The 20790-nt window shown below is 33.1% G+C and overlaps 3 protein-coding genes and 1 long non-coding RNA gene across 4 annotated transcripts; all 4 read left to right on the top strand.

The window, feature by feature from the left end:
• The first annotated feature begins 119 nt into the window (after positions 1-119).
• LOC134702183 (uncharacterized) lies at positions 120-885 on the top strand. Its single transcript, XM_063563277.1, has 2 exons — positions 120-761; positions 853-885. Exons 1-2 carry the CDS (start codon positions 120-122, stop codon positions 883-885), a joined length of 675 nt encoding a protein of 224 aa, XP_063419347.1.
• A 41-nt stretch (positions 886-926) lies between these two features.
• On the top strand, positions 927-4662 carry LOC134702081 (uncharacterized). Its single transcript, XM_063563205.1, has 2 exons — positions 927-4529; positions 4606-4662. The coding sequence occupies exons 1-2, from the start codon at positions 927-929 to the stop codon at positions 4660-4662; spliced, it is 3660 nt and encodes a 1219-aa protein (XP_063419275.1).
• A 47-nt stretch (positions 4663-4709) lies between these two features.
• LOC134710964 (uncharacterized) lies at positions 4710-5722 on the top strand. The gene is made up of 2 exons (XR_010106136.1): positions 4710-5362; positions 5640-5722. It is a non-coding gene; the product is annotated as an uncharacterized LOC134710964 (long non-coding RNA).
• Positions 5723-7698: 1976 nt separating this feature from the next.
• On the top strand, positions 7699-9191 carry LOC134710954 (caveolin-1-like). Its single transcript, XM_063571379.1, has 2 exons — positions 7699-7957; positions 8776-9191. Exons 1-2 carry the CDS (start codon positions 7892-7894, stop codon positions 9109-9111), a joined length of 402 nt encoding a protein of 133 aa, XP_063427449.1. The 5' UTR covers positions 7699-7891; the 3' UTR covers positions 9112-9191.
• The last annotated feature ends 11599 nt before the right edge of the window (positions 9192-20790 follow it).

Genomic DNA, 20790 nt, shown 5'->3' with positions numbered 1-20790 from the left:
ATTAAACTTCCGAAAGAGAATGTTCATGAATCATACGGACCAACTCAAAGATAACATCTGCGCCAATTCAAAATTCAGCTATAAATACTAACAGTAGTGTAGAAACAGCCTTTCAAAGTATGGTGCAGCATTTGAGAAAACCGACACCGGAAATAAGGAAATTTAGCGGAAATCCATTGGAATATAGGAAGTTTTTAAGACAATTTGAATCAAAGGTTGTTTTGAACTGTGAACAAGATGATGAGAAGATGAATTACCTCGAGCAGCTGACATTTGGAGAAGCACATAAGGTAGTATCTAGTTACAGTCACCTGCCAGGCGATAGAGCATATAAGGCATCAATGCGTCATCTTGAAGAGCGATATGGTGATACAGATGTGATGGCCTCAGCCTTTATTAAAAAGGCATTGGATTGGCCCAATATTAAATCAGGAGATATTCAATCTTTGGACGAATTTGCATTGTTTTTGGTTGAATGTCAGTATGGCACGGAGAGTATGGAAGCCGGAAGTGTTTTAGAGTATTCTGAAAATATCAAACGTCTAATGTCAAAATTGCCCTTCCATATGCATGATCGCTGGAGAAATGTTGTTTTTCGTGTAAAAGATTCACATAGAACAGTTAAATTTAATGACTTTGTGAACTTTGTAAAAGCAGAAGCCAAAAAAGCTACAGATCCGACATATGGCAACATTGCCATGAATTATTCAAATTCTAGAAATACGAATCAACAGCGACAACATGGACAAAAGGTTTCAAATGTATGTGATGTGGCAAAAAATGCACCTACTGAGATGCGCTGTTCCTATTGTGAAGGTACACATGCTTTAGACAAATGTAAACGACTTACAGCTCGTCCACGTGAAGACCGAATCGCTTACTTGAAATCTAAGGGATATTGTTTTGGTTGTCTTAAGAAAGGCCATATGAGTAATAAATGCAATAGGAGACTCAAATGCTCAATATGTGCGCGACTTCATCCAACTATACTTCATATTGACAATCAAATTAACAAACAATCATCGTCACAGCAAGAGCCATCTGTTAAAAAGGATGATCCTCAAATACCCACAAATCATGAAGGCACCCAGCCAGTTGTAGTTAGCTCCATTAGTAGTGATGTGAACTGTGCTATGGCAATAATCCCTGTGCGAGTTAAATTGAACAATAGATCCCAGAGTGTCGAGACTTATGCTTTCTTCGACTCAGGCAGTAGCATAACATTTTGTAGCCAGAAGTTAATGCGTCAACTTGGAGCTAATGGAAAGAAAACTCAGATATATATAAGTACAATGGGAAACACACAAACTATTAATACATGTGCAATTAATGGCCTTCAAGTGTCTAGTCTGTCAATGGAACACATGGTGGATTTGCCTAAAGTATATACTAAGGAAAACCTGCCTGTATACAAGGAACATATTCCTACTCAAAGAGAAATCAAGAAATGGACTCATTTGGAATCAGTGGATATCCCAGAGATTGGTGCGGACATAGGAATTATGATAGGTAACAACGTACCTGATGCTTATACACCGTTTAACGTATGCACGGGACCGAGCGGCTCCCCACATGCCACAAAAACTAGACTTGGGTGGATATTATGGAATGTTATAAGAGACAGTTCAAGCTTTGAAGTGAATAGAGTTCATATGCAAAATGAAGGATGTGATGAAACACAGTTGAACTTATTAATGCAGAGCATTAACTTAGACTTTCCAGAACGAATGAACGAAGACAAAAGAAAGAATTCTATTGATGATAAAACATTCATGCAGCAAGTTGAGAGCTCTATACATTTAGAAAATCAGCACTACTGCATAGCACTTCCATTTCGAGACCAGGATGTTGTTTTTCCGAATAATTCAGTACAAGGCATAAAAAGGCTAAACGGACTCCGACACAAGTTTGCCAAGAACGATAACTTCAAACAACAATACTGTGATTGCATGTCAAAGATAATTGAGAAAGGCTATGCAGAACCTGTACCTACTGAAGATGTAGATAGAAATGATGGCAAAGTTTGGTACCTACCGCACCATGGAGTTTACCATGCGAAAAAACAGGACAAAATACGAGTTGTTTTCGATTGTTCTGTAAAATACATGGGCATTTCTTTGAATAGTCAGCTATTACAGGGTCCAAACCTTGCTAACAATCTTTTAGACGTACTTATCAGATTCCGACAGGATAAAATAGCAGTCTTAGGTGACATCGAATCAATGTTTTACCAGGTGAAGGTTCCAGTTGAGGACAGAGACTTTTTACGTTTCTACTGGTGGGAAAACGGAAATGTTGATACTGAACCTAAAGAATACAGGATGACAGTACATTTGTTTGGGGCTACTTCTTCACCGAGTTGTAGTAATTACGCTCTACAAAATACGGCAAAAGAAAACAAGGATAGATTTGATTCTTTAGTGATTGATACACTGACAAAGAACATGTATGTAGATGATTGTTTGAGTTCTACCGATACAGAAGAAAGTGCTATATCGCTTATTAAGAATGTAACTGAATTGTGCAAAGAAGGCGGATTCAATATGACTAAATGGGTAAGTAACAGTCAAAATGTTGTGCAATCCATACCTGAAAAGGATTGCGCAAGAAATATAGAGGAATGGAATTGTGGAGATGATAGTCTCACCGACCGTGCACTTGGAGTGTATTGGTATATAAAAGATGACAAACTTGGATTTCACATAAACATTAAAGAAAAACCGTCAACAAGACGCGGAATTCTCAGCATAGTCAGCTCAATCTATGACCCTATTGGTATCGTTTCTCCGTTTGTATTGACAGCCAAATCTATACTACAAGGATTGTGTAAGAAAGAAATTGGATGGGATGAAGAAATTCCCAACAGCGAACTTTCGTCATGGAACAAATGGCTCAGTCAGCTTAAGGGATTGGAAAACATTAAAATAGATAGATGCTACAAGCCTCAACACTTCAAGTCTATTGTTTCATGCCAACTACATTGTTTTGCAGACGCAAGTGACAAAGGTTATGGTTGTGTATTTTACATACGGTTAGTCGATGAAGACGGTAGTATACAGTGTTCCTTTTTGTTAGGAAAATCGAGAGTAGCACCGCTTAAATCGATGACTATTCCGAGGATGGAACTGACAGCTGCTACTAGTGCCGTTAGGCTTGGAAACATGATTATAAGAGAGATAGAATACTCATTTGATGACATTTATTACTATTCAGACAGTATGTCAGTATTTCGATATATAGCAAACTCAAAGACACGTTTTCACACTTTTGTAGCCAATCGTTTGGCTGTTATTCACGAAGCAACTAAAGTAAAGCAATGGCACTACGTAGGCACAAAAGAAAACCCGGCTGATTTAGCTTCGAGAGGAGCGACTATTGAACAATTTAACAGAAATCCACAATGGCTTCGTGGGCCAGATTTCTTATGGAATAAAGACATTAAATTCCCACAGTGTACCGAGGACACTAGTTTTATCGGCAATGATCCAGAAGTTAAGAAACCAGTGGCTGTTTGCACTGTAGAATCATTTGAAGGAATGGAACGTCTTATTTCTTACTTTTCGAATTGGGAACGCTTAGTCACCATAGCAGCACGGTTCGTACTTGCAGCCAATCACTTTAGAAGTGTTAAAGACAGTATTGAAATCGATGGAAACGGAAAAACGAGTATGAAGATGTCTGATACGCTTACGACAAGTATAGTTGAGTGTGCAGAGAGGTCCTTGATTAGTTTTGTGCAACATAAACACTTTAATGATGATATACAGACACTTGAAAAGAAATGTCCTCTCAAAATTTCTTCTAAACTGAGCAATCTGGATCCATTTGTCGACAAAGATGGATTGCTTAGAGTTGGAGGACGATTGGAGCGATCGGATATTTCGTACGAATCAAAACACCCTATCGTCTTGCCTAAGGACTCACCGATATCAAGACTTATTATTGAGAACATTCATCGTTCAAATGGACATTTAGGAAAGAATTCAATCTTAGCCGTTCTTAGACAAAAATATTGGATTTTAGGAGCCAATTCTATTATTAAAGGCTTAGTGTCTAGATGCGTCAGATGTAAGAAATATCAAGGAACATGCTCAAAACAGAAAATGGCAAATCTTCCGAAAGAAAGACTTCAGGCTGATGATCCGCCTTTCACAAGAATTGGAATAGATTTCTTTGGACCCTTTGAGGTAAAGCAAGGAAGGAGTGTAGTTAAAAGATATGGTGTGATTTTCACATGCCTGACTATTAGGGCAATACACCTCGAATTGGCATATTCATTAGACACTGACTCTTGCATAAATGCTATAAGGAGATTTATTTCGAGAAGAGGAGTGCCAGTCTTTATAAGGACAGACAATGGAACAAACTTTGTTGGTTCAGAAAGGGAACTAGGAGAAGAAATAAAAAGATGGAACTTAAATCAAATACAGGAATTCATGATTCAGAAACGCATTCAGTGGGAATTTAATCCGCCGTCTGCATCACACTTTGGAGGAGTATGGGAACGCCTTATTAGATCAGTGCGTAAGGTATTCTATTCAGTCATGCACGAACAGAACATTCGACTAACTGATGAAGGACTTATGACTCTATTCTGTGAAGTAGAAAGTATTCTTAATGGACGTCCGATCACAGAAGCGTCAGATAGTATCACAGACTTAAATGTATTGACTCCGAATCACTTGATACTTCAACCTGCGGGTGAAAGCTTTCCACCTGGTGTGTTCTCTAAGACAGACAGCTATGTCAGAAGGCGATGGAGACAAATCCAGTATCTCGCTGATTTATTTTGGACTAGATGGCGAAAGGAATACTTACCTCTATTGCAGCGCAGAACAAAATGGACAAAACCGACAAGAAATATGCAAGTAGGAGACATAGTTCCCATTTCCGACAATGCACCGAGAAATTCGTGGAACATGGCTCGTGTGATTGAACTAATCAAAGACAAGGACAATGTTGTTAGAATTGTCAAAGTGAAAACCGCAAATTCTGTGTTAACGAGACCAATTGCGAAACTGTGTCTTCTTGTAGAAAGTGACTAAAAACCCACAGCTGCCACCAAACTCGTGGAATGATAGACATTTATTGAACATTATGATATAATTGTCCTTTTGATTTATTTTTGATAATTGCGTTCTAGTTAAGAACCCAATTTAGGGGCTGGTATGTAAAGGCCAATTTCTTGTTTTGAATTGTAACAAATTTCGTTTTGCAAATTTATTGATTTTTGATGAAACTAATCTAGGTACATTGGTTACTTTCCCCATCATATTTTTCCCTGAAAATTGAGAAACGTGTCACGACAATTTTGAACCCTTTAATTTTGAATTATATAGAAATATCAGAGTCAACAAATAAGGTATGTTGATTTTTACATTTATTCTATGCATTTTGTGATAATATGAAAGTAAATTTAGCTATTTCAATGCCGTTAATGTGAACTTGAGACAATGATAAATATCGCCAATCTGATAATTGTTTATTTTCGAAAATACGAACTTTATTCATTGCTTGTGTAAATCCTAGATGTTACAATGACTGTTTACTATATTTTCACACCTATGTTTATATTTTTGTGAATGTTTTGAACATTGTTTTTGGTACAAAATCTTATGATGATTGCATTTTCTTTGTAGTCAATCTCATCTTACTGTTTATACTTTGGATCCAGTCACTTCACTGTAACTTGGAATATTTTGGAATAAACTTGAGGTGTGAATTGTGTTATATTCATTTACGACTGATATTAGTGGGAAATAGTAACACAGCTTTATTCTGTACAATGACTATGTCATTATGGAACACGTTTTCCACAATCAGTGGTTCATTACGGGATTAAGTTTGTGCTTCAATTTAAATAGCTATAAATGCTTTAATTTAAGTTGCAGTATAAAACCACTATTAGGTCATTGTTATAAATATACACACTGTTTTGTTTCGGCACAAAACTGGGGAAGAGCGCGGTATAACTTCGCCCCAGTTTCTCACCCTCATATAAAAAAGTAAAATATATGTATAAACTCATCAAAGATACCAGGACTATATTTTGTATATACACCAGACGCGCTTCGTCTACAAAAGACTCACCAGAGACGCTCGAAACGAAAGAGCATATATTTTACTGATTGTATATTTATTTGTTGACTTGTTATTTTAGAAAGAATTGATGTTAATTCAGTTTATCATTAAATGAGATAGTGATAATGATAGTGACAGTGATAGTGGTGATCATCGCACAGAAAAAAATATCCAGTAGAGATTTGCCAAATATCTCTATTGTTGATGCTCTTTGTACAAATGCAATATATACTATTAATGAAATACGATGAAAGTTGGTCAAATGGTGATTATATGATAAACGTGAAAAGAGATTTTAAAATTTGGTTATTTATATACATATTACTACTGATAAATAAACTCATCATAGACACCAGGATTAAAACTTTATATTTTGACATTTTGTTCTATGATCAAATAGGTTGCTATAAAAAAAAAACTACAATAAGATATCGTTAAATTGTCACAACTAGTGTTTTGGTGATACCTTAGGGAATTAGACCAACAGCGCCAGAGGCATCAACACATTGGTAAATAAACTCATCAAATATACTAGGACTAAAAAAATGTCGTATTAAAAAAAAATCACGCGCGAATTAAAACAGTTGAAACGCCACAAAATACGGTGTTGACTGTTGAAGAGCATTGCGAAAAATTCCGAAAGCTGTTACCAAATACAGCTAAGGTAATCTATTCCTAAGGTAGAAAATCCTTAGATTTGGAAAACTTCAAAGTTTTGTAAACAATTAAAAATTTATAATTATAACCGTATCGATAAAAATTCATGTCAGCATGATATTGCTGACTTTGTGTAAGGAATCCATCAACAACAGTAGCAGCGACGCAATACTCCATAAGAAACTTCAACAAGACACGAAGCTGAAACTGTGAATTCAATGTTCTTATGGCTTGATATTTCTTTGCTTACTTGTATTGTATTCTATATATAAGAACTTTTAAGAAAATGCATATGGTATACGTGACTGAGAGGGCAATACCCACGACAATAATGAAGTAAAAAGCGTCTCAAGGGCATACGATACATTTTTCATCCCGTATTTAAAGTTTGATGAAAATTTCCATACAACAGTCAATTGACACTTCCTATACATCTCAAGCAAGATAAACTCTTGTTGGAGTTAAACGCAGGTGCTCCGGACAGGTGAGATGTCCTGTTCTAATACTAGTAGTTAAACCTGATATTTATATTAGGCTAACTGAAGGTATATAAACAAATAAGCTACTTCACTTGGGCAAAAAATGTTGCTAAGCAGGTGTTACCTGATTAGGCCATGCAGGTTTCTTGATGTTGATAAATTACGATTTATATATAAGTATTGTTATATAAATTTTTTATAGGTTTTCAAGTTTGGTCCGTTTATATTTGCGTCCATTCGTTTTGAGACATTAAAAACAAAAAATCAAAAACGAAAGTATTTACATTTTATCGAATGGACGCAAATATACACGGACTTATTATGTTTCAGTTTAATTCATGTAGAATTTACTTCCATGTAATGCAATCAATGAAATTTGAAGAAAAGAAAACTTATTTAAATTTTGAAATAGAATATAATTGTTTGGTGACGTAAGATGTGGTATGATTTCCCATCTCTAATTATCTATACTATACTTCTGAACCATGAAAGAGTTGACACGATTTTCATCGTACCATCGAAATTTAAAAAGCCATTGATATATATATATATATATAGTGTATTAAAAATTCATCTTGATTAACTGTTGAAAATCTTTCAATCAGAGGCCAGAGAATTTTCAGTCTATATAAAACAGTTTACAAGGAACTTTCTGTTATTTTGAATTTGTGACAATGGCGTCAAGACAATTGGTAGATCTAGAACACAGGGATCCTCATGACATTAATGACCACGTTAGGGTAAGTGGCAACACTAATTTGGATGTGGAAAATACGTTAACATGGATTGATGAAATTATTGTATTTTTTTTAATTTGTTGCTCTAGAGTTTATTAAATCATTGATTTCATTTACATTTACGACATATTTTGAAGTTCATTTTAATGAAGAGGATTTCGATACGTTTGAGGTTCGTGGAAATGTAAATCGTTAACCTTTTATGCTAAATTATCGAAACAATTATATGGAAATATCTACGACTATATATTTCAATATGACCAGGTTCATTCCACCATTTTCTAAATAGAAAATACCTGTACCAAGTCAGCAATATGACAGTAATTATCCATTCGTTTGATGCATTTGAGCTTTTGATTTTGTCATTCGATAAGTTCTTTTCCGTTTTGAATTTTCCTCGGACTTCAGTATTTTGGGGATTTTACTTTTTCATTGATTTAAAAAAATAAAAAAAGAAATTATGTTAACTCTTTTTTTTAAATATGAGAAAACGTTTTAAATCATTTTGCAATTGCAAAGAATCTCGTTTTAAGTAAGTCTTTTTACTGTCCATTATGAATACACATTATTTACATAAACTGAATTATTATTCTCAATTAAAACACACCATTTAAATAGATGTTTCAAGTAAATGCGTCAGTTAATTCTAAATAAAACTGGTTATGGCTAATAGGAACATAAAACACCTCGGTTCTAATGCAAATTTTGTATCAATTTAAATGAATTATACAACACAAAAACCATTGTTAAAATCCTATACATATTTTGAATTTAAGTTAATCATTTGTTTTGTAAAATAAATTTATTTGAATTTCTTGCAGGTTGCGTTCGAAGATATCTTGGCCGAACCTGATGGTGTCCACAGCTTTGATATCGTGTGGGATTGCAGTTTCAAGTGTTTTGAATGTGCCAAAAATTGCAGTTATAAATTTGCTTCAGCGCTTTGTGGTTGTTGTATTGCGTTTTATTGGGGATTTGAGTTTGGCTGTCTTGCTTTTAACTGTATCTGGTGTACTACACCCTTCCTGCGTCAATACAGTATAATAATGGGGAACCTACAGAAATATTGTGGAATTACCATCAACTGTTGTTGTGCTCCATTCTTTGAAGTGTGTGGTCTGTGGTTCAGTAGAATAACTGTTTATAATAAGTCATAACGAAAACATCTATGACAACATTTGCATAATGATGCAAGCGACATGATAATTTTACTTGTGATGTTTTTTTTTTGTTTTTTTTTGTTATCTTACTATCTTGTTTGATTAAAAGTCTTTCTTAAAAAAATATATGAATTTCGTTGTTGCTGAAAAACAAGTTCAAGTTTAATTGATTGTCAGAACAGGTTTAGACCGAGGGAATCACCAGCCCAGTAGTCAGCACTTCTGTGCTAACATGAATTATCATTGATATGGTCATATTTATAAATTAATTGTTTACAAAACTTTTGAATTTTTGAAATACTAAGGCTTTTCTACCTCAGGAATAGATTACCTTAGCTGTATTTGGCAAAACATTTCGGAACTTTGGTCCTCAATGCTCTTCAACTTAGTACTTTTTTTACCTTTTTAACTTTTTTTAATTCGACTAATGAGTCTTTTGTAGACGGAATGCGAGTCTGGCATAAAACAAAATATAATCCTGATATCTATAATGAGTTTATTTAGTACAGGTTTAGAACAAAATACATCAGTCTTTTATAGATAAGAATAGCATTCCATTGATATATACAATATGACTAAGCACAAGTAAGGACCAAGAAAGCAAATATCAATAATTTACTTTTATAAACCAAAAGATATTTTGAAGCATTTCCGGGAATAGCGAGTGAAGATCAGAAGGGATTCATACCTCGCTGATTATTTTTGTCATATAGGCAAATGCTTAATATTTCGAAATGATTGACTTCTATGACAAAAGGTAAAATCACAAAAATTCTGAACTCCAGAAAAAAATTCAAGAAGAAAACTCCCTTATCAACTGGCACAATCCAAAGCTCAAACACATCAAACGAATGGATAACAACTATTAATTCCTGAATTGGTACAAGTATTTTCTAATTAGAGAATTATGGATTAAACATGGTTTTCTTATAGCATTTACCTACTGGTTTTCTTATAGCATTTACTCATGGGTTTACTCAAGCATTTATCAACTGGTTAACGTGTATCATTGTTTATAATTGATGCTAGGGTTCTAGTCAAATGTTTTGTATGGTACAGCGGCGCAGATAGCGTTGATTAAATATATATACATCAAATGTGATCGCAATCAATTATTTTGGAGTAAACTAGTGGAAAAAGGTAAAATCACAAAAATACTAAGTCACATTTTCAAATAGTGAGATAACAGAACACGATAAATAATATATGCGTATAATGATATGTGGATAAAAACACAGTGTTTACCAGAAGTTTTGAAAATCCTCTGTGACAATCAAAATGATGATATTATTTGGTAGCATAATATCATAAATTGTGCTAATAATTTACAAGAATATATAGTATATTTGACAACGACGTCATCAAGTTATGTCATAGATGTCGTATAAATTATATATACAAGTTTTCGATGCAGTAAAATTTAATATAAATAAAGGAGTAAAAAACTAGAAACAACACTGTAAAAAAACTTTCTATCCGAATTGCACCTCAATAATGTCTAAAAATCCGATGGCGGGATGCTTAAAAACTGAGTCATGGAAAAAAAGTCATACAACCAAAACAAACATAATATAACGGAGATAAATAACGAATAAACTAAAAAATAATAAAAATATATACAACTTCATCACCTAAAATCTTTAACTCAAAACCATCTTGTAGTATTTTTGTAGTAGACTTGACACTTGAGTTAAGAAATATATTCTATTAACGCGGGTGAAACTAGTGTATTGCTGCATAGATGAGAATAATTTATAAATTCAAAATTGACAATTCATTTATTATCTTGATAAGAATATAACCTATAGACCTACAACGGAACTTCAGATGACGAATTGAAGGCACGAAATTCATAGAGTGTTTTTAAGTGTTTTAAAGGAAAAAGGAAAACCCCTAGTCAAAGTCACATTTTTACATAGTGAGATAACATGACACTATAAATAATATATTCGTATAATGATATGTGGATAAAAAAAAACAGTGTTTAATGGACGTCTTAAAAATCATCTGTGACAATCAAAATGATGATATTATTTGGTAGCATATTATTATAAATTGTGCTAATAATTAACAAGAATATATAGTATATTTGACAATGACGTCATCAAGTTATGTCGTAGATATCCATAGCTTCCATGAAGATGTGATTTCTTTTTGGAAGTTGGTAAATACATCATTGTACATTGTACATTGTTTCAACTACTTGTGCAATCCTATATTGATGGGGAAGATGGACATGACATTTATTAATAATAAATTAATAAATAACTTCAGATGACGAATTGGACCTACGAAATTCATAGAGTGTTTTGATTTCAATTTTAAATCATCAGATTCATTGCTTTTGTGTTTCCCCATTTATATTAATATTTTATACATCATTCTTTTATACTGATATTTCTTCTGATAATAATCAAAATAAATGTATTTCGTCAATGAAAATACAGAGTTATTAAGACAAGTATTATTAGTGAAATTCTGTTTATCCAAAATTTAATGAGTTAACTTTGGTCTTTGGATGCTATCGATTTTAACTATATTTAAGTAATCTATGTGGGAAAGATTTTTCGGTACATGGGCTTTATTTCTGGCAGATATATCAAACCTGATCTCAATAGAAATGTAATGCATTCTTTAACTTCTATTTTAACTTGTTTATAGTATGTTATGTTGTTGCTATACAATTTGTATTTCATTTCATTAATATCTCGTTATAGTTCAAAAGATTTTAATGATATATAATTCAAATTTTGGTTTTAATCAAGGTTGACGAATTACAAATTGGAGATTAAATTTTTTTGAATTAAAGTATATATGAATATATGTTTTTAAATTTTAAAAGTTATGCTAAACGTATTATGTATATCAACAAAATTGATAGCGCATCACACATCAATGGTATATCTCTCTACTTATATACGTTTTTGGGATAATAGCTTGAACATGAGATAAATTATAAGCAACAACAACAAACAGATATATGATACACAAACATAAAAATAAGGCTTGTTTCTTTAACTTCACTCTTACATAACTTAAGCACAGAAAGTGCAAACATAGAGACATGCTAGATTGGAATATGCAAACATGTTCACAAAGAAAACCAGTCAACCAATTGATTTGTTCCCATGCACCTGGCTATACAGTGATGCAATATATGTATTCATGCACTAAACGACACCACGAAAATCGTAACATATGAGTTGAATTATTTTGTTTATATTTTCAAAATGTGCATTGTAAACTGATTACTAACATGTGGAATTAACAAATGTTAAGCAAATTTAAAATAAAAAAACTACGCTTTATATGAGTGTTGACCAGTTCAAGACAGCTTCATAACGGTGATTTATACTCATTAATTCGTTGTGTCTAGAAGTTGGTAAACGGTCACCTTCAAAAACGGGTTTCCTCGTATAACTGTCAATGCCGGATATATCTAGTATGGATTAAAACACATATTAACATTAATGTTCCAGACAACGGTTAAGTGCTCGCAAACTTTATTTAATCACTGACAAACAATCATGGTATATCTCTTTATTTTTATATGTCAACGTCTTTTGCAAATAATAAAGAAGTTACAAGAGATTCAGATTGATAATATACCTAATTACCCAACGAGACCGATCCACATGGTTTATTTTTTCATTTTTTTTCGTTATTCTTATTTTAATGTTGTTGGTTTTTTTAACTAGGCAGAGAAGACGATATCACATTCCAAACTGAGTCGAGCAGAAATCGGCAACGCAAAGGAAAAAAACATGACTTTTTTTGTGTGTTAATACGACCACAAGTACATGTATAGCAAACCCTTCCGATTGCTACCTCAGCTAACATACAAAACCTATAGGTATGAATCCCAACGTACTGACGACTGGGTCCGTCTTTATGTGCGTCCGTTTGTTTTCGTTTTTTTTTTACTTTTCGGTTTCTCACAAAAGCAAATAGAAAAATGAAAGTGTCGACCATGAAATTGAAAAAAATATTCAGCAATCAAAAAGAAAATAGGTTGAAGGTTATGTTAATTTTTAACTCATGTTTGTGATTATTGTTGCTAAGAACTGATATCATAATAAAGTTTCATATGTCTATTTCTACTATATCAAAACGTTTATGAAATATTTTTTATATGTACGCATTTCCTCTTCCCTTTAACCAAAAAACGCCTCGTGTTAACCAATAACAAATATGAGTGTTTGTTGGGTTTTTTTTATATCTTGTACTTTTATGTTTGTTTATTTTTTTATTTCATGCATGTGAATTAATGAAGATTAGGAATTTATATTTAATTAGAATTAAAATATTCATGTAAGAAAAATTTAAAAAAAAAACTGTGTGAATGTATGAGAACTGAAATAAAAGTCTTCATCCGTAACGATGTATTGAAATAAAAGTGAACCTCACATATGTATACCACATGTCAAAGGACATGTCGGAAAAAATCAAATGTAATTGTACGAGCTTTAGAAACAAGAAGAAAGACACGGGTCGCCGACCCTTCCTCCTGTTTCGTAGAGATTTAATATGGTCTTTGTCTTTCAATTAACACCCATCACTTATAGCTTTAGTTGTTGAAATCAAAATAACCGCGTCTGATTTCTTTCGAAAAAAACTAGACATAGTTACATGCGGACCGAGAAGAGGACCCCAAAATGAACTGTCATGCAAAAGGGAATATTAAAAATACTACTAGTACTTCGGTACTTTCTCAACGTGGAAGAGGGGGAAAACGGGAGACTTTGTTGGTTTTCAATGCTCTTCAATTTTTTACTTGTTTGGCTTTATAAATATTTTGATATGAGCGTCACTGAAGCGCGTCTGCCTTACTAAATTATAATCCTGGTACCTTTGATAACTATTTACACTATTGGGTCGATGCTACTGCTGGTGGACGTTTCGTCCCCGAGGGTGTCACTAGCCCAGTAGTCAACATTTCGGTGTTGACATGAATATCAATAATGTGGTCGTTTTTATAATTTCCTGTTTACAAAACTTTGAATTTTTCGAAAAACTATGGATTTTCTTATATAGATTACCAGGCATAGATAACCATAGCCGTAGTTGGCACAACGTTTTGGAATTTTTTATCCTCAATGCTCGTCAACTTTGTACTTGTTTTGATTAATAAATATGACCGTCACTGATGAGTCTTATGTAAACGAATCGCGCGTCTGGCGTACTAAATTATAATCCTGGTTCCTTTGATAACTATTTGTACAAGTAAATATAGAGCAGAAAACTATCTGTGTATCTGTTATGTGTGCCATAGTTGTCTGATTGTAGGATACAGGATAAATGTATATCTAATTCAATGAGCAGAATGTGACTTTATTTGATAGTCAAGAGAACACACAGCCTGGTCAAAATGTAGGCAATTTAATAAATAAATCGATCAGAAATTGGACCACTTTAAGTTAAAGTCTCCAAATCGTTGTTTAATGTACTCAAAATTCTAGCTGTAAATGTCACCATTATTATTTTTGACAACATATGTGTTTTGCTTGGTGGATTTATCACATAGATAACTATAGATTTGTTTCGCATGTCGAATCGTTTATCAACGAACATGAATTAATCATGCCATGTGCAGCACGGCAGAAGTCTTTAATGGTATAGGAGCTCTTACCTTTCCAGTGAACCTGAGTTCACAACCTTATTATGGTTAATGTGTTTTGCTTCTAGTTTTTCTGTTCTCTTTTGGTCAAACCAGTCGTCAGTAGGACTCATCTGATAACATTTTGGGCGTTTTTGATGTCTCCTCTATGCGTTTCCCTCAGTTTTAGTTTGTTACCCCGATTTTGTTTTTTGTCCATGGATTTGAGAGTTTTGAACAGCGGTATACTACTGTTGCCTTTATTTCTCCTCTAAATGTTTTAAATTGTCTAAAATTTTTAGACAGTTCAAATAAAATTTAGCCTAAATGATATATAGGAGATTCTCATATCCCTTCGGTTGTGCAAAAAATCATGGCCAACAAGGATGTCCTATGTATTATAATAGGACATTTTCATTTTTCTTTTCTAATTTAAACTTCATACAATTGAGTTTGTGAATTTGAATTAAGGAATGATTTCTTCTGGTAAAACTGACATCAAACGTTTTTTTACTTACAAACACTTCTCTCTCAACTTGTTGACATATATTTTGCGGAGGTAAATTAGAAAGTTTAAAATTGAAATAACCTATTGCAAATGGATTTTAAAATTGCTTTTCTTCAAATAACAAATTTATGTGAGATTTATGTTTCATAATTCTTAAACGTCATTGTAAGAGTTCAACGTTTCTTTCAAAACGCAATTAAATGAACGATAACACCATAAATATATATCTTTCAATCAATAATATGGACATACTATTCAATAATATTACATTTCGATGTCAACAACATCCGGGTACATATCATTATAAATGTGCCTCTTATGTTTCCTCTGTAATAGGTTGATGAGAGTACCAGTTGACTCGAAGATTTGTATATATATTCCATTTGAGTACGTCGATATGAGATAATACAAAATTTTGATACTATTAACTGCAAATATGTTTTGTTTCGCAGATAATAAAGGAACAAACTTCCCCCTTTTTTCAAAATTTTTGTACAGGATGTTTTAATTATCTTGAGTAAATCTCGGAACGGTAATATCTCATGGTCCTAAGTAAAAGAACCCAAACACAGAAATTGAAACCATAATTTCAAGATGACTATGGATTCCATTAGGGACAATGCCAGAGACATGGGCTAAACGAGTAGAACTTGAACTGGACATTTTGTCAGAATGGGTCAAAACAATCAGGTCTGATAAAACGTCGCATTCATAAGTAGAAAAAATGTATGAAAAAACGACCAAACGACTTACCTTGTTTGTATTGGATAACTAAGCTTTTATTATAAAATTCCGTACAAGTAACTGTTCATTGCCGGCCTATCTACGTGTCCGACCAAAGAATTGTCCGTTCGATTGAAAAAAAATACCTCCACAGTGAAAGGGAGTCTTCAGAAATACTGTGAAACTGTTTACTCATGAGTGATTGAAAACTGTAAAGAGCTTCTGGATAATTTTATATATCTACTAGATCTTTTTTCGGAAATTAGTTCTATCAACACTTTTGGATTTTTCAACCCTGTATACGACCGTTCCCCATGTGAAATTGAAAAATCGTCTGAAAGAAATAATGCACAATGCTTTCCAACATAAAAATTGTAGCATACGCTATACATTTAGTACTTTGGGATACTATACGGCATATTTTGTTAATAGTGAACAAAAAGGTAAAACATGCTACACAGAGAAAAGTTATCAGTATGCTGGAGTTTCTTATTGTCAACAAATTCGTGAAATTTGAGGTAGACTTTTTGAACAAGTTGTCGGCATTTCTTTTAGAACAAAGTGTGCGCCTCTCCCTGCCGACCTCTTCTTATTTTCATATGAGTCGGGGTTCCTTAAGATACTTTAAAAAAGAATAAGATGAAAGAAGCCAGATCATTTAATTTCACATTCTGATATATTGATGATTTTCTTTCTGTTAACAATCCAAACATTCCTGATTGGGTTGCATTGATATCAACAAGAACAAGTGATTGAAGAAAAAACAGACCCAACAGCTTCATCCGCCTCATTTTTAGACTTATACCTCGAATTTGTCATACGCAGTCATCTCAAAGCAGGAATCATTGACGAACTAGGCGATTTTAATTTTTAAATTGTTTAAGATTATAACACAATGTTGATTGATATATCCCTATTTTAATGTTTTACCTATTATGTCTGTTTGTATTACATGTATCAATAAAATGGAATTTTTTTGGACTGTCATACAAGTGCGAGGTTAAGCTAGCTATAAAACCAGGTTTACTCCATCATTTTCTACAAAATTACTAAATTATTATTTTCTACAAATAAATGACTGTACCACGTCAGGAATATGACAGTTATTATCTATTCATTTGATGTGCTTTGAACTTTTGATTTTGCCATTTGATTGCGGACTTTCCGTTTTAAATTTTTCTCGGAGTTCAGTATATTTTTACATATTTGATATGTCCTTGCTCTTATATATACGACATAACAAGTCGTAGTTAATATATATGGTTGTTATTTCTTCTTATAAAAATATAAAACTATATTTACGATTAAAATCATAATAAAAACACACAAACTGCTATAGAGGAGAAGTTCAGTTTCACTTTAGACAATACGTAGCTATTGTATTTTACAAACTTTGGAATTATATCATACCATTGTTTTCAAGTCATATCAACTTATCTTGGTCGTCAGTTTTCGTGCAATTTCAGTCAATATTGTTTTATTTAAGGAAGTGGCTATGGATAACGAGGATATTCAATGACGTGGCTATGGACAGCCAAGATATTGAAGGAGGTGGCTATGGACAACGAGGATATTGGCCATTTTTTTTTCAAAGAATGCACTTTATTGGAATATTCAATAATACAAAAAAGCTTAAACAAAATCTGCATTAAACAAATTGTGGCTTTCTATTTGAATACGTGTAAGCAAGATGCCACACGTGTCGCATATAGGCGCAAAGATACATATGACAATGTTACCAATTATGCTGTAACAACATTCCAACATATATGCCACGACACTTAATGTTGGTGATATACACCATACATGGAAAAACGAAACTACGCCAAAATGGCAACCCCAACAAAGTGCGCAACACAATCCTATAAAAAATGTCAGCGTTGCATAGCAACAGTTACGAGCTCCGGTATAAGTACTGTGAACACAGTTCCAAGTGCAGTCTAAACTGTGGACACCTTCTGCTTCTGCCAGAACATGCTCAAATGTTACCTAAAAATTTAAAATTTAGAGTGAAACAAGCCGTGAATAAGATACAAATTTATCAATCATATATCAAAAATATTTGAAACAACGTTTTCGTCTTTCAATTTGAACACATATGCTAGTAAGGTTGAACTATGACACGGTTTTGATACATACAAGAAAGCGACCACATTAAACTCTTCACAATACGTCAAGTGAAACAATTCTCAATATGAATGGTGCTTATAAGGGAGCATCGGTGATCTGTTGTTCTTGGTTTAAGATGGTCTATTCCATCTGGAGAAGCTACCGTAACAACACTGGTATATCTTTTGTTGATGTCCGGATGCCGATAGACTCTCTCTTCAGTATATCAACATTAATTCATATAATCTTAATAAAAGCCGTAATTATTGGTAGTTATATCATTTTTGACGTCAACGTTTGATGCAATGTTTGTCGAATATGTATGTAATTAGCAAAGGTAATCAGCTTTTGTTTTTGAAGAAAGAAAAACAACTTTTACTATATTATATAATGATTAAATGAAATATGGTGTTCCGGTATACGTCATTCAAACAGCTACTTTACTACAGAAATAACCAATTCAGATTAGCCTTTCACAAATTGAAGTGTCAATGATATTACAACCTAAAGTCCAGAAATATGCGATATTTTTCATCCTAATGACCATACAAAAAATTAATGCCCGAATCAGTGTCTTTTGAATGAGGTGTAAGTTAGTCGTATGGTAAGGTGGTTAAAGAGGATTTGCCCCAAAACTGTGCTTATTTTAAAAGCATGTTTACTTCTAATCCATTGTCTTGACATTGATGGCTTAACGGATGTATGTATTTGAATGATGTGCAACCAAAATCACCGTTCTATTGTGTGTGTGTACATATATAAAGTGTGTATTCAAAAAAGATTTCACCTTAACGTAATGGTTAGAACCTTTTGGATCCCGCTGTACTAGGTCAATTATGGTCATACCCTTGCCTCGTTTTGAATAACGGATATCATTTGAGTCTAAAAATATTGTAACGAGATAATATTTGTAACGGTTAAGTGATTTGTTTTTACTTTTAGTTGTTGTCAGTTCCCAAGACAATGCCCTTTCTGTCAATTTTGATCTATAAAGGCAATTCCTCGCGGTTTAAATTACGAATCATATAGTTTTTTTAACAAAAGAATATCAAACTTATTTGACAATAACTATTTAAAAACTAAAAGACCGTGTAGGCTCAATGTGTACTATAAACCAGATGTCTCTAGGTATAGGTTATTAAGTTACGTTGGCATATATATTCAACCTTTCATTCTTTTTCTCCTTTTGTTTCTTTTTGCTTATTCGTGTAGGTAATTGGTAAATTTGAGATTTTCATTATCTGCTAAAGTCATTATGGAGACTTGGAAGGAAGAAATTGACATGCTTTACATTTTTTTCAGTGACATCTTTGTTACATGGCTTAAGCATTTTCTCTCCTTTATTTTTATTTTTATTTTAACTTAAACGGTCCTAATCAAGATTGAAAATAAAGTAAATGTTTAGAAAAGGGATTTTATTCACAACTGATTCCCACAGATTCAGGGTATGACATAAAATATTTTCTATTTCCCCTGTAGTTTTTTCACTGTAAGGTAAAAAATCCTTCATTTTGGTTGTGTTTAACGATGTTCCCTCTTGTATATATATGTTTTGTGGTTCGATGTTATTTTCAAGTGTTAATGGTTTGGTGGCCTTTATAGAAATAAGACATAGGCTAATTTTGTACACAATTTGTGCTGTTATATTAATGTATGAATTTCAAAAAAGATTGAACGGACTTTAAAATGAATCAGCCCTGATGAGAAATATATTTTGTATGAGAAGAATATTCGAATTATAAATTTGAATGGTGATATATCATGCCTCTCTGTCATTTGATTTTGAACATTCGGAAATAATAGTTGTCAATTACGAAGAAATCCTTTTGTGATTAGGTCAGGGTTATTTTATGATAGATCAAAGCTATTTGATATGCAATAGCATTTTAAAACATCGCATTATTGTGAAAATTTCATTTGGTCCCTATCCCACAATCAGGGTTGATTTGCTTTGTCAGAGACTTTTGAATCTATGATAGTTTTTGATACATTATATTTAATTTATGATAAGTTCGAGTTAATCCTCGGACATTCTATCAGTTTCGAATTTACATAACTCCGTTAAAGCATATGGTGTTCTTAAACCCTTTTCAAGGAAATGATCTAGTACTATGTTTTCCTAAACTGGACTGAACGCCACACTCAAACAACTGTCTATGAACAAATGCGTAGTGTTCAGCCAAAACCAGGCTAATGTTTCCCTCATTGTGTTCGGGATGTCCATGCTATCATTTTCCAATCAGTGAGTGACTGAGCGACAGTTCGTTTCATTTGGAACTATTACACTATCCATAGCCAGAAATGAGTAGTGGTTTTGCTAATTAATATTCATAATATGTAAATGAGAATTGTACCACGTGATAGTAGTTTGAACTGGACTGGCTTGATAGGCTTGATATCATTAAAATCTTTAAAACACGGATATTATAAGTTGCCCGTCACAGAGTCCTTACTTACAATCACTTTGATACTTCCGTAAAGTTGTCAGTTTTCGGTCAAAATCAAAACAATGAACGTGAATTTAGTGATTTTTTCGTGCTTTCGTGAGTTTATTCTTCTTGAAATAGTGACATTTTAATTTTACGTGGGAACCTAGAGTTCAACGACTACACATACAAGGTTTGGACTTGCTTATTCTTTGGAAATTCAAGTTTCAAAATCCACCCCGGCAACATGTTTTTGTAATGACCTTGTAATCCAATTTTCAACACGAAGTTGGAAAATTTGACGTTTCAGCCAT

The sequence above is a fragment of the Mytilus trossulus genome, chromosome 1 (genome assembly GCF_036588685.1).
Source record: "Mytilus trossulus isolate FHL-02 chromosome 1, PNRI_Mtr1.1.1.hap1, whole genome shotgun sequence".
Classification (NCBI taxonomy): domain Eukaryota; kingdom Metazoa; phylum Mollusca; class Bivalvia; order Mytilida; family Mytilidae; genus Mytilus; species Mytilus trossulus.
The sequence above is the reverse complement of the archived record's forward strand: the minus strand, read 5'-3'. Positions and strand labels throughout refer to the sequence as shown.

Excerpts from the sequence above, each read along its gene's own strand:
- LOC134702183 (XM_063563277.1), top strand. The coding sequence starts at position 120 with ATGGTGCAGCATTTGAGAAAACCGACACCGGAAATAAGGAAATTTAGC. Across the intron at positions 762-852 it reads ATGGACAAAAGGTTTCAAAT|CTCGTCCACGTGAAGACCGA; the intron begins GTATGTGATGTG and ends AACGACTTACAG.
- LOC134710954 (XM_063571379.1), top strand. The coding sequence starts at position 7,892 with ATGGCGTCAAGACAATTGGTAGATCTAGAACACAGGGATCCTCATGAC. Across the intron at positions 7,958-8,775 it reads ACATTAATGACCACGTTAGG|GTTGCGTTCGAAGATATCTT; the intron begins GTAAGTGGCAAC and ends AATTTCTTGCAG.
- LOC134702081 (XM_063563205.1), top strand. The coding sequence starts at position 927 with ATGAGTAATAAATGCAATAGGAGACTCAAATGCTCAATATGTGCGCGA. Across the intron at positions 4,530-4,605 it reads TTATTAGATCAGTGCGTAAG|AAAGTATTCTTAATGGACGT; the intron begins GTATTCTATTCA and ends TCTGTGAAGTAG.